The 23,354-nt window shown below is 43.7% G+C and overlaps 2 protein-coding genes across 2 annotated transcripts in view; both read left to right on the top strand.

Moving 5' to 3' along the window:
- Positions 1-16,719, top strand: part of BDP1 (B double prime 1, subunit of RNA polymerase III transcription initiation factor IIIB) — a 75,880-nt gene extending 59,161 nt beyond the window's left edge. The window contains 12 exon segments of the mRNA XM_054397652.1: positions 1,388-1,504; positions 1,816-1,852; positions 3,934-4,017; positions 4,696-4,900; positions 6,011-6,191; positions 7,329-7,389; positions 8,923-9,112; positions 10,399-10,561; positions 12,127-12,169; positions 13,009-13,306; positions 15,803-16,043; positions 16,535-16,719. Of these exon segments, the coding sequence (XP_054253627.1) occupies positions 1,388-1,504; positions 1,816-1,852; positions 3,934-4,017; positions 4,696-4,900; positions 6,011-6,191; positions 7,329-7,389; positions 8,923-9,112; positions 10,399-10,561; positions 12,127-12,169; positions 13,009-13,306; positions 15,803-16,043; positions 16,535-16,663 (1,749 nt within the window). The 3' untranslated portion in view covers positions 16,664-16,719.
- A 3,338-nt stretch (positions 16,720-20,057) lies between these two features.
- The window catches only part of MCCC2 (methylcrotonyl-CoA carboxylase subunit 2), a 52,401-nt gene continuing 49,104 nt past the window's right edge, over positions 20,058-23,354 (top strand). The window contains exon 1 of the mRNA XM_054397730.1: positions 20,058-20,189. Within this exon, the coding sequence (XP_054253705.1) occupies positions 20,058-20,189 (132 nt within the window). The remainder of the gene's footprint in view (positions 20,190-23,354) is intronic.

Here is a 23,354-nt window from a genome sequence, read left to right as displayed (position 1 = left end):
ACTCAAAACCCACCTGGATGTACTCCTGTGTGACCTGCTCTAGGTGATGCTGCTCTGGTAGAGGGGTTGGACTGGGTGATCTCTTGAGGTCCCTTCCAACCCCTGCCATTCTGTGATTCTGTGATTAATTCATACAGAATAGCATTAAGAGTACCAGGGGTGTTACTTAGCACATGTACTTGGTTTTGAACAGAATACTACATTGGTCTAAGGTCCAGTTAAGGTCCGGAGAGCGCTCACCAGTTTTTTTACTGGGATTGAATGCAGGCACAAACTTTGCTTACTACGTGTTTTGAGGCCTACGATGGAAGAAATGTGAGCCTATTAACTTTACATCTGAATGTTAGGAAATGAGGGAGAGGTTTCTGTGTGTGATGTCCCCCTCACCAAGAAACTTTACTTAAGTGATGGGATGACCCAGACCAGCAGCCAGGCACCCACAGGGTGCTTCCTCACTCCCCTCTCCTGTGGGGCAAGAAAATAAAGGGAGGGTAAGAAGAGTAATGGCTTGATACAAAGACAGTTCAGTAGATGAAGCAAAAGCTGCATGTGATACCAAATAAAGAATTTATTGACTACTTTCCATTGTCAGGCCACTTCCTGGAAAGCAGGCTCGCAGCCTGCATAAGAGTTACTCTGGAAGACAAATGCCTTAACCACAAATACCTCCTTCTTTCCCAGAGATCTTATTGCTGAGCATGACATCATTTGATGTATAATACCCCACTGCTCAGTTTGGGCCAGCTGTCTGCTCTCCAGGCCTCTTGTCCACCCAAGGGCAAAGGGTAGGAAAACAAAAGCTTTGTCATTGTGCAAGCACTGCTCATCAACAGCAAGAACACTGGTGTGTTATCAGTACTGCTGTAGTCAAATCCAGAACACAGCATCTTGTGGATTGCTGTGAGGATTATCTTCATCCCAGCCACACCCAGTACAGTCTTCATCCTTGATTTCATACCATTTTTATCATGCTCAGGTGCTACATTATCCAGAACTTCCTTATTAACCACAACTTCTCTTCAATATATATACAGAGCTACCATTCCTTTAGTCTGTGGGCCACCCCCTTAAAATGTCTCTCAAATGTCCTTTCTCTAAGCAGCCACCATGAAAGATCCTGGCTGTGAAACTTAATTTGGTGGAGTAATAAACAAGTAGAAACAAGGTCTTACACCCTCTGATGTTTGCAGTTAGTTATGAGCAGTTCTGCCTCCACTTCACACAACTGGTGCATTCTTACATCAGAAGGTATGCAGTCCAAAACTGGATTTCTGGGAAGGATTCTGCTAAATGTTCAAGGTCTGTTAAGTGTTTATAAAAATTTGCATCTGACGGGTTTTTATTCTGGGGTGGATTAACTGAAATACTTCTAAAATTGTTTTTACAGCTGGAAATACCTATGAACGTGCAAGATGGGCAGGTGGCTCCTGCAGTTGAAAGTTACTTTCCTGCAACTGCCAAGACAGGGGCACAGAAGCAGCACAAAGAACGCACCTCAACAGCAGTAAGAATGTCTGAGTGGTGTTTTTTGGGGTTTATTTTTTTGGCTTCATAGTACATACAAAGCAATGTGGACAGTGTCTGGCTGCCAGATCTGCTTGTGACACTACAGCTTAATAGACTTCTATCTGTTCCACCCAGGTATGGGGGACACAGTTATGGGAAACACTATGTCAGTAAATATTGTTAGCCTTTGAAACACTCTTCCAAAACCCTTTCAAAACCTTTGGCCAGAGAATTTACTCATAAGCTTTAAATTAAAACTGTGGACTCATTGTATACAGAACTTTGATTCTGTTTTTCTTTTTATATAAGGAAACAACTGTACATGAAGATCCAGAGGTGGACAAAGGTAGATATGAAACAGTCTTTTTCATATCCTTCACCTTCACTTGCTACCAATATGTAGTTATTCCTGTGGTAAATCTGGGGTCTAATTTATCCTGTAAAAACCTGCTCGTGAGATAATGGACACTTTAGAAGGAGATGTAAACCATTTTCTTTCTTACTGTTCTGTGTCAAGCAGGGGCCCAAGTGTTTTAAGGTTCTTTTCCCCAAGGTCAGAATGTGCCTTTTGTCTATCTCACTTGTCATTTTCCTATACTTCACTTAGTTTTCACTGGGAAAAGAGGAAGCTTTGCAAATGCAGTTTGCTTTGATGTGTGACTGAGTGATACAAAGAGTGGGCAGATTCACAGTTTTGTCATCTCTGTGGTCTTTGAGTTTAATATCCTAAACTGGTAAAAATAGCACTTTATGACTGACTGTGATCACAGAAACAGATACTCCTTCCCTGTCAGACGTGCTACAAACTCTTATGGATCTATTAATTTTCAGAATAGATTTCACTTTTAAATTTAAATACAGTTTCAATACAGCTTTCTAGAAAGCACTGGAAATGGAGTGGGCTGCTGTCTTAGTTGAAGCAGGGGCAGCCTGCTTTCTTCTGTAGATTTCCATTCTTCAGAGCTACTGGACTGAAATAAATGTTCTGTTGGATGTGACCATCTAGATATAGGCAAGATGGAGAGAATCTGAACTGGGAAGTGAGTCAGTGCTATATGCTATGGATTTCTGTGATTACCATTTGTGGTGAGCTGACCCTGGCTGGCTGCAACAAAACCACCCAGCTGCTCTCCCACCCATCGTTCTTAGCAGGATGAGGGGAGAAAAAGTGGAAAAGCTCCTAGACTGAGATAAAGACAAGGAGATCACTTACCAAAACAGGTTCAACTTTGGGAAAACTACTGCCAAACAAAACAGAGTAGGATGGTGAGAAGCAGAGGCAAAAACTAAAAACCATCCCTTTCCCACCTTCTTAGGCTCAGCCTCACACCTTCTCTACCTCCTCCCTGCTGAGGAGGAATCCACGAGGGGATGGGGAATGGGGCTTGCAATCAGTTCCTAGTGCTTCATGCACCTCCCCTTTCTGAGTAGGCTTCAAGAGTTGGGGCTGTTCCACCTGGAGATAAGAATACTCTGGAGAGACCTTAGAGCAGCCTTCCAGTATGTGAAGGGGGCCTACAAGAAAGCTGTGGAGGGGCTTTTTACAAGGGCTTGTAGTGATAGGGCAAAATTGGATTGAACCGGAGGAGCATAGGTTAAGGCTGAATATTAGGAAAAAATTCTTTACAGTGAGGGTGGTGAGACACTGGAACAGATTGCCCAGGGAGGCTGTGGATGCCCCCTCCCTGGAGGTGTTCAAGGCCAGGTTGGATGGGGCCTTGAGCAACCTGGGCTAGTGAAAGGTGTCCCTGCCCATGATCTTTAAGATTCCTTCCAACTCAAACCATTCTATGATTCTATGATCTTTGCTACTGCTTCCTCCTCAGCCTCTTCCCCTGCTCCAGTGTGGGATCCCTCCTATTGGGTGTTGTCCTTCAGGACAAGTGTGCTCCACCAAGCATCCTCTGTAAGGTGCTTCAAGGAACATCTACCTGCTCCAGCAAAGTCTCCTCCACAGGTTGCAGAGGAATCTCTGGTCCCATATATGGACCACCTCACCCCTACCTCTTCCATACCAACCTTGGTGTTTGCAGGGTTGTTTCTGACACCTCTTTAGTGCTGTGCAACACTTTCTTTCCTAAATGTTTCTCAAAGGTGCTGTCTTGGGTGACAGGCTGAGCTGTGGCCTGTGGTGGGTCATTTGGAACCTGCTGTGTCCAGGGCAGCCTTCCTGCTCTCAACACTATGCCACCTGTACCCAGTACACCATTAAAGGGAACATTGCTGCTCACTGTTTCTTCAGTAGTTTGAATTTACTGGATGAGAATTACTGTCTGTCAACAAGCATCTTGAGCCATGAATAGCAACCGTTTGAAACACACATGCTTCACTGTATTGATGATAGTGCCAAATGCTTTTTTGATTGGATTTCAGTGGATTTCTGCTTGATGTGCTTGTGATGTTTAGCATGTCTGAACAACTTTGTAGGAATTACAGATGGAAGCACCACAGCTGCCTTGACTTTACTTGCAATGGGTGGTCCAAAGATCTGTTTCAAAATAAGTCCTGAAGGTACGATCTGATTTATGGGACAATCCTTTCTTGTCCTTTCTGGGCTCACCTAAGGAGGGATGGCGCAGTGGCTGCAAAGTTCTTCCACCTGCCGCTGCGCAGCATGGAGTCAGGAGTCTTTGGTGCCTTTAGTCCTGCTGAATTGCAAAGCATAGTGAGACTTGGCAATGCAGGTTGGATGGAACTGGATACTGACACTGCCAACTGCAGCCCTGGAAAGATGTCTCTGAGACCTGTTTTGAGAAGGACGTGTTTGAATCAATCTGGTCACATAAACTGGACAGAAGAAAGGAAGCAGGCTTAAATGACCGTAATGATCAGTGGTCTTTTCAGGCCTTTAATGTGAAGTATAGGTTTTTCTGGCAAACTAGCTACAGCTGGAAATTATTTTGGTTCAGTCTGTTTACTTTAAGACTTTTATTTGGACTTTATTACCTGCTTTTGTTGGGTAAATGTCAGTTTCTGCATGCTTTCTGTCAAATATAGGATCTCAGGGCTGCCTTTCCTGAGGATTTGAAGCTGTATCTTTGGAGAATACAGACTTTTTTTAAATGAGATTTGAAACTGGACAGCTGTAAAACAGCTTTATGTGCATGCCAAACCTGAGTCTTTTAAATCATGCTTTTATATTCTGTTTATTGTTCTAAACAGAGTGGATGCACATGTTTTCTGCTCCAGACAAGCTGGATATAGCAAATAGCTTCATAACCCACATCTTCTCCCAACAAAATATAACTTACAGTCAATATTTACTTTCTTCAGGCACTTCTCCCAAGGGGCTGCTTCCTTCTGGGAGTGAAAACATCATTAATGCAGAAGATGAAAGCACTGCAACAGGGACAGGTGTCAAAGAGTATTTTGAGAAGAATGCTTCAGAAACCAGGTAAAATTACTGCTTCATTTTCTTTAGGGAGAAAGATCTTCTGACATTGGTTACAATTGCTAGATTCTTTCTGGCATCTTCACTGAATTGCAAGCAGTCTTGCTTTAGCACAGTGTCTGAGTTTGTGCAAATTGGTATGTCATCTGTAAAAACCCCTCTTGTCTTTCTTAGGACTTTTGTGGGATGTTGGTGTATAGTTCCGGGGGTGTAGAACAATTTCACTTTTGAAATTACCTTGGTGGAAGAGAAAAGACTCTTTGAACTTAATTGACGTGCATCCCTGATAATTACCAAGCTCATTTTCCCAAAGTGCTTTACAGCTGATCAGGCCAAGGCAAATTGCTAACGTGTGCTTGCTGCTGTGCGATGTGGCTCAAAGGTTTATTTGGAGCAAAGGGAGCTCAAGGAACCTGTTGGTTTTCTACCATTACTTTTAATGTTCTAGGGGGGTTTGTTTGTTTGTTTCATTCAAGCATTTGTGACTGTTGAAACAGCTTCATGGAACAACTTTTCAAGTGAATGATTGTCTGCTAGTAATCATGTTGTATTATTTGAAATGCTACTTAACTAGTCAGTAGATTGAACAAACTATTAGATAATACTTCTCTGAAAAATTGTAAGGAAAGGTATTTTAATTCCAGTGGTTATTTTATTACATTATTAACTAGAACTTGCTACCATGTGATCAGTGTTGAGAGTTCTGATGGCAATCATTTCAAATATTTCAGTTACTCTTTTTTGTGGGTAGGGAACATCCTAGCTTGCAGCATACTAGCCTCTCACTATTTCTAGATGATCTTTATTTTTGTTTCTGCCAGTCTTCTGTCTCATCTTCCAGCTGCAGCCTGTATTTCAGCTCTTCCTTGTTTTGCCTTCTCCATCTCTCTCAATTAGTGGTCTTAGGGAGGATTTTTTCCTGAAGTACTTTATTTATACTTATTTGAAGAGTATGTATTCTGTTTAATAGAATGATGTAGTTTTTAGACAGGTGACGTGTTTCTCTGTAACTACACAAGCTTCAGATTAAATAAATAATTATGCAGGGTTTAGCCCATGCACACAGTATCTTAATTTGGTTCCAAAGTAATTAGATACATGCCTACCTTACAGAAGAGAAGAAAAGATGGAAGGCAGAAATTCAGGAGGGTTAACAACTGAAACTGCATCACTAAAACCTGAAGAATCTTGCCTTAGAGTAGTGGATTGTCCAAATCGAACTTATGTGGCTGGAACTCCTGAGCAAAGTCCTTGTCTTCCTGAGGCCCCAGTATGTCTAAGCAACATACATCAGGTAAAGAACTTTACTTCATTGCAGACTAGAAATGGCCAGTCTCTGGAATTTGATACAGGAAGAAGCTTGCAGTGCAAATGTACTCACTTATTTTAAAGACCTGGTACTGTGAGTGAAACTTTTTTTTTTTTTTTTTTTCAAAGGCATAATATTTCAGACAAATTTAGTCTTGGCAAGCCTCTGTTTATAGCACTTCAGCAATAAGTGAGATAGACATAGATGCAAAATTATGAGGATTTTTTTTTTTAATTTTGATGGAAGAAGTTACCTAGGACTCATGTATTCATTCAGTCTAACCTTACTGTTGTTTAAGTTAAACTGTTCCTGCTGAACACATAATTTTCATTGTCACCTTAACTGGCTGTGTTTAAAACAGACTGTATCCTGTGCTGTGCTCTTTAGCATTTATTTCAGAACCCAATTAAAAGTTTCACAGGTATATGATAATGGATGTCTTTCACATCCATTTCTTTGCAGTGGTTTGTGTATCCCAGGCCCAGTATAAACAAGAAGTAGTTTATGAGACACAGGTTCACTCCCAGGCCCTTCAGGTTTTCTTGTGTTGCCTCAGCTCAATGTACCTGCACTTATGGTGGAACACCATAGCTTCTTTCCGTAGTTCAATCTGTTGACCTTGTGTCAGAACAAGGAACAGGGATGGTTTGGCTCTTAGAGAGCTGGTAGAGAATGTGGGAAGGGGCAACCTGCAGTGGAGTATTCCTGGTTTTATCAAACGTACATTCCATAGAAGTGAAGGGATAAATGAGTTGCAGAGCTTGGAGGTTTTGTAATGGTTGGGGGAATTTGTGTTCTTACTGCCACTGCAGAATTTATTGTGTGAGTCATCTCTGACAGAGTTGTGCTGTAGGATGTATAAATTGATTTTGACAAATCATCAATACAGACAATGAGCTGCATGTAAATTTTGTATTGCCCAAGACTTCTTGCCCTTGTCAGGCTAATATCCTTCAACCTGGAACACCTAGAAGTGAAAGCTGACATGCAATTATGATGATGCCATTAGATTTTTTTTTTTTTTGACTCTTCAGCATTTGACATCCTTTGTTTCTTTCCTGTTCTCTAAGAGTTATTTCTCAGGCTTATTAAATTGTTTTGTTTCAAATGTTCTCTTTCTAGGATGAAGCTCGTGCTCAAGATGCTCAACAGAAATGCAGGAGCACCACAGAAGCAACTTCAGGTATAACCTGGCAATGTTCCAAGTTAGCAAAAGCCCCACAATTGTGCAACTTGCAGTTTTAAAAAAAAAATCTAAAATGTTTTCACTGACCTGATTAATCTATTTCATTAACAAGACTTTGTTCATTAATAAAAGGTAGCAACTCACGGCAGCCTCATATTGATGCATTTCTTTAACATAAACTAAACTTGGGAACTTTTTGAATGGCACTTATATTAAGTTTAAATATCAGTGAAGGGAAACTTCTTGTTCCCTTCTCCCTGCTGTGAGCTCCTGCTGCTTACCTTATGCTAGGTTTAGCAGTTGTAAGAGCCCTTTATGAGCCTCTGACTCACTTATCCATCAAAAGTTGAGCATGACAGAAGGAGAAAACCTGTGTAGTTTTCCACTGGCTTAGAGAGCTATCATCACCTAAAGCTGTTGAGTGAATGCCAGTGTTAGTGAGAGTAGGAGGGCTTGACTGTGCAAGTGTGGAGTGCAGGAGAAGGAAGGAGGGAGGAAAAGGAAAGATGACAACCAGAGTTCCCTCTAATCTGCTGACTTGCAACAGTTAAACTCCTAACTGATCAGATGTGGTGAAAAGGTATGAAGTAGATGGCTGCTTTTCACTAATACAAATTGAAATGGAACTGGTTTGGAGCCAATGCTTGTCTAAGGTATGACAAAGTCAGTATTTCAGAAGCCCAGAATGCTTATTTTACATGGAAACAGTCCAAAGTTGTAACTTCTGAGCATGTGCAGTAGATGTGGTTAACGCTTCTTCTTAGACTCGTGTTGTTACCCTTTGTTTTTGCAAAGATCTTGGGATGGAGAGTCTTAAATCATCTGTCATTAATTAGATTAAGACACGAAGTGAGTTGAGATTGGAATTGCAACAGCTTTACATCATCAAGAACAAGAGTTGTTTTAAGCATGGAGCAGCACCACTGCATTCCATCTTCAGAAAACCTTGCAAATGTTCTCTCTTTAAACTGATTCTAACGGATGGCAGTTGGCAGTTATCTGTTCATGTCCCTCTGTTGCCCACATTGGTTTATGTTTTTCATTTATTAAGCTCAAGACTATACTTCTGAGATTGTCTCCTGCAAGTCTGCAGTAAGAGGAAGAGTCCTGTGTTTACTGTCAAAACAGCAGGCTCCTGCCAATTAAAGGAGTAATTCTTAATACCTGACACTTGTAATTGAACACAGAGGGCCATTTGAGCACCATTACAGAAGTTTAATTAAATTGTAAATTGTTCTTTAAAGCTAGAACACCACTTTAAAAAGCCTCATCCCTACTAGGCATGTTTAATATTCTTCATTCTGAGTGGTAATCAGGACCCCACTGCAATGAAGAGGCTCCAGGGGGTGATGATGTAACTCATCTAAGAAGAAATATTGTCTCAAGAATATCCCCAGTGCCTTTTCCCATGGATAAATGACTGTCTAGAATTTAATTGCTCAGGGTAGGGGGGGCATGAAGAGAACAACATAATTTCAAACTTGAGTAATAGATTTCTCTTATTTCTTTATTTCCCTGGAAAAAATATAGCAGTGAAGAATGATTGTACATATCCAGAGGAGGAGCAGTCATTCGTCTTAACACTGATGGATATCTCCAACTACTCAACAGACTTGGGTGCATCTCCTTTGCTGGAAGATATTCCAGAGGACTGTCTACAAGCCCCACTAATTACTAAGCCGATAAAAATAAGGTCAAAAACAGCGACTGAAGTGAAGAGGTAAATGCTTTCTTTTTGAGCTCTAGCACTTTTCCTGAAGCTTGCTTTTGTTGCCTGAATGTGCATTACAGATTAAAACTTCTCAAAAGAAGAAATGCTAGAGGAAATAATTTTAGCAGAGTGGTCAGAGAATTGAGAAAGTGAAAAGTTGAAAAGGGCTCTAATCAGACTGGAGAAAGATCTCATCAGTAGTGTAACGTTAGTGTTGTAGCTGACTGAGATTTTGATGTCAACCTTATTTCTGAATTATCCTTTAGAGCAAGTCCTCCTTTTTTAGTAGAAGTTATTTGTCCAGCCTGAGTCTTTTCTGCCCTGAATGCTTAGAATGAAAAGTAATTTAAATGAAAAGGTTAAGCATGTTTGCATTTTTACAGTACTTTATCAGTTCCATAAAGTAGCTGTTTATTAATTGCTCTCCTAAACTTTTAGTGTAGATGGTCCTCTGTAGAGCATGGTGCACAGTGGACATAAATTCAGGTACCATTATTTTGGGTTTTTGACATGTTCAAAAGGCAGAAAAGCTGAATTATGGAATCACAAAGATTGGAAAAGACCTCCCAGATAGTCAAGTCCAACCTTCTGCCTTGAAACCTCCGTGACCACACTAGACCATGTCCCAAAGTGCCACATGTACTCTTTCTGAACGCCTTCAGAAATGGAGACTCCACCATCTCCCTGGTGGCAAGGCAAGGTTCCCTGGGAAAAAAAAAAAAACAAACAAATTAATTGTTGAACAGAATAATAGTTGGTTTGCAGTAGTGTGATACAAAGGGGTAGAGTTTCTTTTGTGAAGAGTACTCCTCAATGCAGGGTGACCAAACTGGTATTTCAGCATTACAGTTGAACTAGATCTCCTGTTCAATTTGGGAGGAAAAAAAACAGCTTAAAAGGAAAACAAAAAAACCACAAAACAAAACCAAAAAAACCCAACCAACGTTCTGAAGAATAGGAAATTGTAAAAAATTCTGTTGCTATACTGATGTATGTTGTCAGAGCATAACTAGAGGTGTGATGATATTTTTACATAGAACAGCTTCCATAGTAACTAGACTCAATTATGGCCAGAAAAACTCAAATTCTCCAAGTCAAGACAGTGCAGCAGAATGTTTCATGGTAGCAAACATGAAGCAAGAAGGAGTATCACCATAGATCCATGTTTAATTTCCATAGAGAAAGTTATACAAAGTAAATTTTGCTTCATGTACAGTCATAGTAATGACTTTGTATACAAAAAGCACTGGATCCTTGACACCTGCAGCTGATAAATTTGCTGAACCATTATGCAGCCTTATGGAAGCCACACAACTACAGAGTACACCATCAGAGCATGTTGTAGATTTGCAGACAATTCAAAAAAGGTCATTTGCTGTTGAAGACACTGATTCTCCTCCTACCAAGAAAACTCTTTCTGCTGCCAGAGCAGAAGGCAACTTGGCAACCACTTACAAGGTGAGATTGTAATTTGGTAAGTAAGTCTTTAAGCATTGTGTAGATGCATAGCACATAACAGAGTATTTTAATTATGTATATTGTTTAATGGTGTAAAGGTTTAGGGCTAGGCTGGCCACTAAATGAGTGCCAGATGCCCTCTATGAACCCCTCTTCCTTCCCGAAGGGAGGAGAAGGGGAATAAGGAAGAGTGACTGATGGGTTGGGAAAGAAACTAAACCAGCTGGGATGGAAAGAAGAACAGTAAAACGAAATAGAGACAAGCCAATATGGAACTCTCAACCCCTGATGGCAATGACATTACCATTGTCACAACTGATGCTGGGGGCAGGCACTGGGGAAGTCCCAGAGTAGGCTCCATGGCAGTCTGGAACAGGATTCTAGAGCTGAATTCTGGAACTCATGGATTGGGATTGACAGGAGAACAGACAGAGTCCTCCTTAGATACCAGCCACTCAAGAAAAGGCTTGACCCTGGTGATCCTTCAGATTTCTCCTGAAGATGCCATCCATGGGATGCCATCCCTTGTTGGGCAGGTTAAGGTCACCTGTCCTGCCTGTTCCTCCCTTACTGGTGCAGCCTTTTACTTTCTGCACCTCTAATGTGGCACAGATGGTTTAGTGGTGATCTTGGTCTGCATCCAAACCCTTGGCAGGAACTTTCCTCATCAGCTTTCTCACTGCAGAAGCAGCCCCTGGCAGTGTGAGCTTGCCCTGGCCTGCCCCACTGAGCAGAGACTGAGCTGGGAAGTCAAATCCCTGAACAGAGAACTACTTCTGTTCCGGCTCAAACCAGGGCAAATGGTGTCACTTGCTTACAGATGTACTGCCCATACTGCTTTTTCTTTTGAATTCAGCAGCTGTTTTGGGGCTGTTGATTTAGTATTAAATTTTGGAGAATCTGTAGGCTCTCAGGTGTTTTTTATGAGGTTTCCTAGCTGGCAGGCTGGCAACACATCTTGTTTGATTCACCCACCACAGTCTTTCCAACACTGACATTGCAGGAGGGCAAACTCTGCATGTAGGTTGGATGTCGGACTGCCCAGGTTCACTGAACGATGTTATGGTTCTTCATGGTGTCTGTCACATGAAGAAGTTGTTAGATATGTTTCTACTATTTTTTTAAATATACCAGGTATCAGTTTAAAAGAAGAAGTTGCAAAAGAATACTGGCCAGCATGCTTCCAGCTTCCCTCTGTGCTTTAGAGTCAAGCCTGTGGCAGTGACCACCTCTGATCTTTGTGATTAGGCTAAGATTGTGTAGTGTACCTGAGTGAGGGACTGGGTGATAACACCCCACAAAATTCAGAGAGCTTTTCTAGAAGGACTGGATAATAATCCTCTTCCTTATTGACCTCTCATCTTGACATCTTTGTCTGGAGCCATTTGTCGTAAAACCACCTTGAAAAGCCAGCTGAGGAAATGAGTGAAGTGATGAATGATGCTGTACTGAAGATGCAGACTTCTGTACCACTTCTGTTCTTAGAATTGTATTATGGGTGTTATGACTTCAATTTTTATTGTCTCTCTCATTGAGAGAAAAATAACTTTTTTTTTTTAATACAGGATTATTCAACAAAATCTGCAGATTCTCCAGAGGGAGCTTATGGTAGGTAAACTTAAATTCATCAAACAAAGTATAATGAGTGTAAATGCTTGTTGTGATTGTGCTTGAACAGTCCTGTCTGAGGCTATGAAAATAAAAGTAAAAATAAGTTTTCCTGTTAATACCCCAAACCACCACTCCTAGCTTATAGCAGAAAACAGGATGTGTTGGATTATCTAAATGGCTGTTAATTCAATAATGGTTCTAAAAACCTTGCTGTAGCTGATCTGTGACATTTGGGAGGCTTTTGGATTACACATGATACTTTTGCTTAAGCAAATGTTTCCACTTGTTGGAGTCTATTAATAACCAAAGGTATTAACTGATATTTTTACCATACTATGCCAAAATAATGTATTTTATTTTGCATTTGCCTTTAAAAAGTATATGCACAATGTAGTTGTTTTGACAGCTTAATTTGCCTCTGAAGAATGAGAGGGAAAGCAGAAATGCTGACAATGCAATCTCCAGTGATACTGAGCCTGTGAAGGGTTTGGAGAACCACTTTTTGGCCCTGAGAAAAAAACTGTTAAGCAGCTAGATGACTAAGATCCATGGTGTGCTGCAAAGGAGGAGAGTGTGTGCTGTAAAATCACACTTCTACCAACTTTTCCATCTTTTCCCCGTAAGACCTGTAAGATGCTATCCCCATAACATCTTGTAAGGCTCTAGAGGTAGACCATGAACTTTTAATAGTGACTTCACAAAATAAAATTTATAAATCAGCCCTTTTCTTCTAATAATGCAAGCTACCTTAACATGATATGCATGTTTTGGGTTGTTTTGTTATCACTGAGATTAAGTAACTGAAGTTTTCGAATGACTCTCAATTCCTTTTGCAGCGAGTCCTTTTCAAAATACAGATGATTTATCCAAGGAAAATCTGCTGAACTCTCTGATGCTGTTTGACTCTATGACACTACTGTCTGAAAAAAGGGATCCTGAGACTCTGGAGAAATTACAGACATCACCACCTGAGAGTGAAGCATCCAATCAGGAAGCGAAGGCGGTGATGTCTGGATTAACCTCTATGAGCAAAGCAGAAGTAAGTGGACAAGGAAAGCAGGAGAATGTGCATGAATCTGCACTGTTGGAACATACTGGAAGCCTTCCATCATCTTCAAAATCTCCATTACACAGGTATTTATGCAACAATGTTTTGTCATCCTTTTCTGTAAAACAGATCTTGTTTCCATATTGAGGTTTTTATATTCATTTTCCGCTTAACATTACAAGAAGGGCAGTACTAACATTTGTGACCTACATGGCTAAGAGTCACAGTTCTGTCTACTTCAGTAGATTACAAAGGATCAAACTCTCTGCTTTGAAACTTGAATGAGCAGATTTGACCAAAGGACAGTGCTGTGTCTGTTTAGACACAGAGAGATGCTTCTTGAGACAAGCATCCACTGGCTATCATACAGATTTAAGATAATTATTTTCTTCAGCTCAGTCTTAATCTTGTGATATATACACCCATCCACTTGTTGTGATTTCTGTCCTTCTGCCAGTAAGATTTGTTACTGGTATAGTACTCAGCACACTGGATTTTTAGGACTAATTTAAGATGTGTCATTTCCCCAGAGGAGTTTCAATCTTGATGGATATTCCTCTGTCATGGTTTAGCTCCAGACAGCAGCCAAGCTCCATGCAGCTCCTTGTTCATAGCCCCTCCACCCATGGTGGGACAGGGAGGAGAAATGAAAGAAAAAGGCAAAACCCCAAGGATGAGATGAAGAAAGATTAATAAAACAGAGAAGAAATAACATGAATAACAATAATACTAATGAAGTTATGCATAAAACACAGGTCTCACTAAAAATGCCAGACCCTTTGTGCTCCTGCCAGGGATGATGTCAGTAGGGTAGTGAATGCCCCACTGGGTGACTCATTGCCTGTTCAAGGTGTGGCCACTCTCAGATCCTTGTGGAAATTAACCCTAACAAAGTTGTGAACTCAGGACACCTTTTATGTGTCCATCTGCATTTTTTATAATAGACCTTTCACAGAATCCCAGCATGGTGGGGGTTGGAAGGGACCTCTGGAGATCATCCAGTCCAACTCCAGGCACACACAGCAGCTTGCACAGGATCACAATATCCACGTGGGTTTGGAATCTCTCAAGAGAAGGAGACTCCATAACCTCTCTGGGCAGCAGCTCCAGCACCCTCAAAGCAAAGTTTTCCCTCATGTTCAGATGGAACATCCTGGGTTCCAGTTTGTGCTCATTGCCCATTGTCCTATCATTGTGCACCTCTTCTCCAGTCTAAACAGCCCCAGGTCTCAAGCCTTTCCTCAGCATCGCAAGGATGTTCCAGTCCCTTCATTGGCTTTGTAGCCTCCACTGGACTCTCTCCAAAACTGGAGGCTCATAACTGGACACAATAATCCAGATGTGGCTTCACTAGGACAGAGTAGAAACTCCCTTGACCTGCTGGTCACACCCCTCTTAATGAACTCCAGAAGACCAGTGGTCTTGGTCAAAAGAGCACACTGCTGGTTCATGGGGAATTTGTCCCCCAGGACTTACTAGGTCCTTCTCCGTGGAGCTGTTGTCCAGCAGTTCACCACTAACCTGCCCTGGTGCGGAGGGTTATGCCTGCCTAGGTGCAGTCCCCTACACTTGCCCTTGTTGAATTTCATAAGGTTCCCCTCCACCCACCTCTCCTTCCTGTCCATGTCTTGTTCATAAGTACACTCCATCCATTCCTCCAGCTCATTGATGAAGATGCTGAGCAAGGCTGGATCCAGACCCGATCCCTGGGGTACACCATGAGATACAGGCCTCCAAGTAGACTCTGCACCACTGATCACAATCCTCTGAACTGTGTTATTCAGCCAGTTCTCAACTCACTTCACTGTCCACTCCTCTGACCCATGCTTCCTAAGCAAGCCTACCCACACTACTTAAGTGTACATTACTTTCTATGATGTTTAAGTGCTTGAGTTCCTGCTCTTTATTGCCTTTGCATCCAACTTATTTTGGTTGTGGAGTTCCACTGGTTTCTTCTGATGCTGTCACTTACTCTTCCATTCTTTTTGAGTGAGTACCAAAACTGCCTATTTCTACGTGGGACATCCACAGCAATTGGAGTATTAGCATCTGAATCCTTGCCTTAAAGTTTACTTTTCTAAGTTGTAAACTTAACCTGAAAATTTGTGACTCTTTCATCACTGTGACTTCTGTATGTTCACTGGTAGTACTGGTAGTAAGATGCTGTTAACAGGCTGGAACCCCACAGCAGAGAGCCAGCCTTCTAAGACAGTCTGCTGTGGCTCCTTCCTGGAGAGCATCAGGGTGGGGTTTATGTATTAATTACATCACAGATGCTCTTTTCAGTTTGATCCTTAGGAAGTATTGCCTCTCTTCCTCTTGGAATCTCTTTCTGAAATCTGGTAGCTTGCTAAAGTCTCTGGTTTAGCAGCAAATAGTAGGTGCCTGTTCTCAAGAGTTGGAGATTGTCAAGAGCCTTGGAAACTTAAGGAAAAACTCTTGTTGAGATCTTTCTCATAGAATTTTCATAGATTTCATGTGTGTATGTGTATTTGCTGTGTAATGGATTGACTCCTTGTAGTACTTTTTACATCTTTCTTTGATGAGGCAGTCCTGTGACATCTTGACTTTGTTTTGAACAGCACTGGCCAAAACCCATTGGGATTTTTACCTTTAATTTGCACAAAAAAGAGTTCTGAATCCACAGAAGATACCAAAGGGAAAACAGAGAAGACCCAAAGCCATCAGATTGTGACTCCAAAGCAAAGTCCAAACAATCCCACTCCATTCACTGGGGACGGTAAGGAGTCTTCTTCCCTTCCTTCTACAAGAACATCATTGTCCATGGAGGATGAGAAGGTTGCTGCTGAAGCTGCAGTTATGGTATGTGCTCATCTTTGAGTGCCTTTGCATTTCTGAGATGTCAAGAAGAGTGAATTAAGTCATTTCAGGAGTGGGTAGGAGGGCATGTAGCATTCATGTTTTGAGAGAGAGAACTGCTGCAGTGAATAAAGCCTGACTGACGCTAGTCTGGGAGACTAAGTTGGGTTTTTTTCCTCTGGGTTTTTTGTCTGAATTTCCTACATAAATTGGAAGCTCAAGTGCACCCCCTTTACCATGAGGGTGGTGGAACACTGGAATGGGTTGCCTAGGGAGGTAATTGAGGCCCTGTTCCTGGAGACATTCGAGGTGAGGCTCAACAGGGCTCTGGGCAACCTGATCTAGTTGGGGATGTCCCTGCTGACTGCAGAGGGGTTGGACTGGATGACCTTTGGAGGTCCCTTCCAACCCATTCTGTGATTCTATGATATATATATATACACCAATACATGCAGATGGGACTGTTAAAGAACAGCATTTTCTTTCTCTATTAGGCTCCAACTAACAAGGCACCTGATGAACCACTCCTTTGTGATGAAGATCAGGAGAAGGAAGAGGAGCCAACCAAAATCTCTGAGTATTTTTTCAGTGATATCTTTATGGAGGTAGATGATTCAGAATAGCAAAATTAGAGTTATCAATCCTGAAACATGAGAGTATAATGCAACAAGAAAAGAGAATTAAAAGTTCTTGTGTCTGTTATGCCACACTTGCTGTCAGCTGAGCTCTTGTTAATTAATCCCATGAAGATTCCTTTTGAAGCAACCTGGATATTTTCAAAATGTTGGCCTATCCTACACCACTACACTGATGTCACTGAACCCAGGCTAGTGGCTGCTGGTGCATCATGTGTTTAGACACTGGTAATAGGGTGCATGACTCTCTTCCAGAAATTTTAATGCTAACACTTGTGGTACTGGCTATGCAGCTTCTTCTGCTTCTTTATGTGAAGTGTATTCTGTTAGTATGTTAGAAGAAGGAATTAAGCTTTATAGGTAGTGTAATCCCTGTAGGTTGTAGGATGCAAACCCTAGAAGTAGTGTAGTAAATGCACACGTAAATTCAGCTTCTATTATAAGTGCTTTATTAGCATCTCAAAATTATGTATTCTGCTAAGAGTTTTTGTTTGCATAAGATCCTCCTCTGAAAAGCCAAATGGATTTCTCCCTTTTAAAATGTATTCAGAACCACCATAAAAAATTTTACTACACCATAAAAAAGTTTAGTATAGAGTGTTAATCTTTACAACTGTCCTATTGTAAGTGGGATGAGCGGGTTAATGTTTCATAGTATAAATGCTCTTCTAAATTTGAAAACAGAGGCAGTTTTAGGTACAGGTATTTTATGACTACTGGATTCCTAGTTTTCCCTTTTTTAAGGTAGATTGGATTTAAGCCACAGCTATAAGATATGGTCATTTTTAAGGATTTGCAGCTTAGAAGCAGTTAAGTTTTTGAATAGTTTTCCTCACATTGCATGCCTGCTATGAAATGGTGTAGCTTTAGATTTCAGTCTGATTTTTTTTTTCACTTGCCTCATCAAGAAGCTTGTCTTGAGGAGGCAACAAGGTTCATGCAGTCATGAAGTCAAGCAGCCAGTGAAAGATTTGAAACTCCTTAGATTTAGGCTAATTTTTTCCTAGTCTTCCTTAATGCTATTGCAGTAATACAGTTAAGAACAAGATACACAATACTTTTGCAAAACAAATGGTTTATTATGAAAGTTTAAGTGATCTTGGTTTATGCTCTGAAGAAACCTGTCTTGAGCTTTGGACAGGATAATCATTTACTGGCAACATTTTCCTGGAATTATCTAGTGAACATCGAAATAACTGATGAAGTTTGAGAATATCTGCATTTCCAGAAGTCCTTGGCAAGGCTTCTGAAGGAACCTTTAGATTTTTTGTCATAAAGAAGAGCTACTGTAAACTGCTGCCTTAGCAGGCCTTTTGGCAGTCATATGTGGCTAGCAGCTCTTCTTGAGGTGATGGAGAAGGGAGTAACAGTCCTAATACCTTGAGACACCCCAATGACAACAGCTTCTGCTCACAGTATTTGTGCTTTGCCTAATCCACTTAACTTGAAATGTTAATACTGTCTTACTTTAAACATTAAGAAATGGATCGATCTATATATGAAGCTCCATATATTGTATATCTTGTAGGTACTATCTCCTGTGCGCAAGCGTTTCGTTCCTGATGTGTGGTGTGCTTAAATCACTTGCACTCATAGAAATTAGAAATAGATTTGTGGGGATTGGCTGTGGAATAATTGCCCTAAGCACTTTGAGATTATAACCATTCTGCATTTAGCTGCCTACACTGTGGCTTGCATTCTCATTGCAAGAGGGGAAAAAAAAAAACAAACAACAAAATATTTCAATACTAAGATTTAAGGTGCCTTATCTGCCATGTTAATTTGGGCTAGACATTTTTTTTCCCTGTAGTAAATCACACATTTTGTCAGAGGTGTGAGTCTTAAAGAGCACATTAATCTGCATGGAGATAAAACAACTCTGGTTTGTGCGTGGGAGTCTCATAATGATGAAGGTTTTAAGAAAAAAAATCTCACAGCCTGACAGTTCAGCACTTCGACGAAGTGGCACAACGTTGCTTTGCTTAAAGTGGTTCGACACCCTGTTACTTTCACCTGTAAGCTTTCTGCCTCCAAAGTAGCTTTCACTAATAAACTATTTTTCATTCTATGTGTTTCCATTTCTTATTGCAGTTGTTAACTTACTACACTTACGAGCAGTTTGGGCTGAATTCATGGCTGCAGCACTGGGACGCAGGCAAGCCTGCTTGTGTGTGGGAACCAGACTGAATGCACCCTAACAGTGCTTGGTTTTGTTTCTGCTTTAGAATAGACCTTGATGTACTTGGATGTGACTTCCCCATGTTATCCCTCTGGAAATACTAAAGCTGTGTTCAAAAAACAAAACAGAGCTGGAATGCTGGAAAACACACCAAAGCCTTCACACGGAGGAAGCAAAGGGATGTAAAAACAACCCTGCTACTGCTCCTGCAGCATCACAGGAGTTCTGTGGTGAAAGACACAACCCCCACCTTTCTAAAAATGGCAGGGGCTGTGCTGGGTGGCACACCAACATAATCCTGTCTGAAAACTGACGTGTACAAGCAAAATTCTTTCAGAGGGAGTTCTTAGCATTATTCTGAATCAGAAACCATGTGGCCAGCAGGGGCAGTGGATCATCCCCCTTTTACTCACTAGTGAGGCAGAATCTCAAGTACTGGTACAATTTTGGGACCCTCACTCCAAGGACATTGAGGTGCTAAAATAGGTCCAACAAAGCTGGTGAAGGGTCTGGAGCATAATCCTTGTGAGGATCAGCTGAGGGACCTGTGGTTGTTCACTCTGGAGAAAGGGAGGGTGAAAGGGAGACCTTCTGGCAATTTACAATGCCCTCAAAGGAGCGTGGAGCCAGGTGTAAGTTGGTCTCTTCTTCCAGGTATTAAGCCTCAAGTTGCACCAGGGGAGATTTAGGTTGGACATGAAGAGTTTCCTCCCTAAAAGGGTTTTCAAGGCCTGGAACAGGCAGCCCAGGGCAGTGGTGGAGTCCCCATCTCTGGAGGGCCTTTAAAGCCATGTAGATGGGGTGCTGCGTGGGGGCATGGTTTGGTGATGAGCTGGCAGGGGTGGGTTAACTTGAGGATCTGAAAGGTCTTTTCCAACCAAGACAACTCTGTAATTCTATGATCTTGCCCCGTGGGCTGTGGGTCCTGCGTGGCACACCCAGCACTGTCTGTACACGGAACTGCTTTCACGTTTTACAAGTTTAGTTTTCGCACGAACGGCCACCCCGGGAGCAGCAGGACCGACCATGCCGGGCTGAGGCCGCACCTACAAACGGCAGGCACACCTGAGCCCGGGCACGGACGCTCCGTTCCGGTCCGGCCCCACCGCCCGGGGCCCGCCTTTGCCCATTGGCTGCGGCGGGGGGAGTGGCGGCGGCGGCGGCCCTGGGACGTTTGGCTCGGCTCAGCTCGGCTCGGCTGCCATGCTGCTGGGCCTACGCCGGGTACCGGGCCCATGGCGGCTGCTGCGCGGCGTGGCGCCCGCCCGCCCCTACCGCGGCGAGGCAGTGGCAGCGGTGGGTTCGCCACCCGACGCGGGCTCGGCGCTCTACCAGGTAGGCCAGGCCGGGCCGGGCCGGGCCGCGCTGGGCGCACCCGGCTTGCTCTCCGCCGGATGGGCCGCAAGCCGTGGTAAGGGGGAGGCTCCACTGGGCGAGGGCCGCCCCTCCCGGAGCGGAGGGCGCTGGGGGCAGGCGGCGCTGCCGAGCCCAGGGGCACCTGCGGGAGGCGAGGGCTGGCCGGGCAGCGGCGGGGCCTCGCGGAGCTTTGCCCGGGGCGCGGACAAGTGGCGAGCCGCCCGTCTGGGTAGTCTCAGCCTGCAGCTTGTCTTCTACGGCTTGGTGGTAGCAAGCAGCCGGTGGTCGAGGGGCGGCCCCAGGCGTGAGGCTTGGCCGGGGAGCCGAGTTGCGGGGGGTGTGTGTGGCTGTGAGCCCGAAGTTGCCCTGCCCGACACCATCCGCGGAAGAACGGCAATACACCGAGGGAGAGTGGGCTGTGTGCGGAGGTAGAGAGTGGCCATTGAACGGCTGCTGGTGTTCCCGGCGCTCTTCGTGAGCTCCTGTGAATCATGCCGACGTCATCCCAACGCTGCCCAGGGCTTACGGTGCTGCTCCCCCCTCTCGACCTTAAATGCCAAGTTCTGCGCTTGTTGTTCGGGCTAAGTCTGGAGGTATCATATAAAGAAGAATATGGATTTGTACCACCGTCTGCTCTGCTCCACTCTGGTGAAACCTCACCAGACCCTGGAGTACTGCGTCCGGTTCTGGAGCCCCTATTACAAGAAGGATCTGGAGGGGCTGGAAGGTGTCCAGAGAAGAGCCATGAGGATGAGCAGAGGGCTGGAGCTGCTCTGCTATGAGGACAGACTGAGAGAGTTGGGGTTGTGCAGTGTGGAGAAAAGAAGGCTCCAAGGAGACCTTCTTGTGGCGTTCCAGGATCTGAAGGGGGCTACAAGAAAGCTGGGGAGGGACTTTTTAGGGTGTCAGGGAGTGATAGGACTAAGGGGAATGGAACAAAACTAGAAATGGGGAGACTCAGGTTGGATGTCAGGAAAGAATTCTTCCCCATGAGGGTGGTGAGACACTGGCACAGGTTGCCCAGGGAGGTGGCGGAAACTTCATCCCTGGAGGGTTTTAAGGCCAGGCTGGATGTGGCTGTGAGCAACCTGCTGTGGTGTGAGGTGTCCCTGCCCATGACAGGGGTTTGGAACTGGATGATCCTTGAGGTCCCTTCCAACCCTGACAATTCTGTGAATCTATGATTTTTTTTTCTTTTTTCAACTGTTCTGGGTTATTTTCAATCAGAATGCCAGCTCTGACTGTGTTTTTGATGTTGAAGAGCTGATCAATACCATGCTAAAAAAGTGGAGGCAGGCAGTTTGTAGGCTGTTTGGAGGTAGTGTCTGACGATTTCAAAGTTGGGAATTTTGTTATTGTTGCAAATTGATTCTTGAGTTGTAGCAAGTGAAACAGCTTTACAGTTTTCTCCAGAAAACAGGATACCAACGGAATCACCTTTCAGGAGGGATAGGTGGAATTCCAGTTGTACTTGCATAGACAAAGAGGACTTGTGTCTGGTGTAAAATGATTTTATTTTTTAACATGAAATTATTATCACCATCATATAATGTATACAGTTAGGCTGAGAAAAAACACCATTCTGGGTATGGATCAAAACTGCTAGGTGGACATGAATTTGTTTGCAGATTTGTGCCAGGTGAAGCAGTAAACAGCAAGTGAGGCAACCAGATCTCTTCCTGTTGACAGAGAATGACAGAACCATAGAATCATTTAGATTGGAAAAGATTCTTCAGATCACTGATAACACCACAAACCTAACACTCCCAAGCCCACCACTAAACCATGTCACTGGGTGCCACATCTACACATCTTTTCAATCCCTCCAGGGATGGGGAGTCCACCATTTCCCTGGGCAGCCTGTTCCAGGGCTTGACAAACCCTTTGGGGGATGATGATTTTTTTTATCTAATATAGTTTAGTTTTGCAAGAAATTAAATTTTGAGACAAAATTGGGTACCCAGAATATCTGGACTTGAGCAAAGCCTTCAGCACTGTCCCGCACCACATCCTGGTCTCCAAACTGGTGACACATGGGTTTGATGGGTGGACCACGAGATGGATAAAGAACTGGCTTGATGGCCACAGCCAAAGAGTTGCTGTCAATGGCTCCATGTCCCAGTGGAGGCCAGTGACAAGCAGAGTCCCTCAGGGCTCAGTCCTGGGACCAGTCTTGTTCAACATCTTTGTTGGTGCCATGGACAGTGGCATTGAGTGCACCCTCAGCAAGTTCCTGATGACACCAAGCTGTGTGGTGCAGCAGACAGGCTGGAGGGAAGGGATCCATCCAGAGGGACCTGGACAGGCTGGAGAGGTGGGCACAAGCCAAGCTCAGGAGGTTCAACAAGACCAAGTGCAAAGTCCTGCATCTGGGTCGAGGCAATCCCAAGCACAAATCCAGGCTGGGCAGGGACTGGCTGGAAAGCAACCCTGAGGAGAGGGACTTGGGGGTGCTGGTGGATGAGAAGCTCAACAGGAGCTGTCAATGTGCACTTGCAGCCCAGAAAGCCAACCAGAGCCTGGACTGCATCAGGAGAAGTGTGGCCAGCAGGGCAAGGGAGGTGATTCTCCCTCTCTGCTCAGCTCTGGTGAGACCCCACCTGGGGTACTGCATCCAGTTCTGGAGCCTCTATTACAAGTGGGATCTGGACATGCTGGAAGGTGTCCAGAGAAGGGCCACCAGGATGAGCAGAGGGCTGGAGCTGCTCTGCTGTGAGGACAGACTGAGAGAGTTGGGGCTGTTCAGTCTGGAGAAGAGAAGGCTCTGAGGTGACCTTCTTGTGGCCTTCCAGGATCTGAAGGGGGCTCCAAGAAAGCTGGGGAGGGACTTTTTAGGATGTCAGGTAGTGATAGGATAGGGGGGAATGGAACAAAGCTGGAAGTGGTGAGATTCAAACTGGACATGAGGAAGAAGTTCTTCCCCATGAGAGTGGTGAGAGCCTGGAATGGGTTGTCCAGGGAGGTGGTGGAGGCTCCATCCCTGGAGGTGTTTAAGGCCAGGCTGGATGAGGCTCTGGCCAGCCTGATCCAGTGTGAGGTGTCCCTGCCCATGGCAGGGGGGTTGGAACTGGATGATCCTTGTGGTCCCTTCCAACCCTGACTGATTCTGTGATTCTAATGTCAGTGAAGTTGGAGTCACCATCC

Source organism: Indicator indicator, chromosome Z, assembly GCF_027791375.1.
Source record: "Indicator indicator isolate 239-I01 chromosome Z, UM_Iind_1.1, whole genome shotgun sequence".
Lineage (NCBI taxonomy): Eukaryota > Metazoa > Chordata > Aves > Piciformes > Indicatoridae > Indicator > Indicator indicator.
Note: the sequence above shows the minus strand (reverse complement) of the source record. Positions and strands in the feature narration are given on the sequence as shown.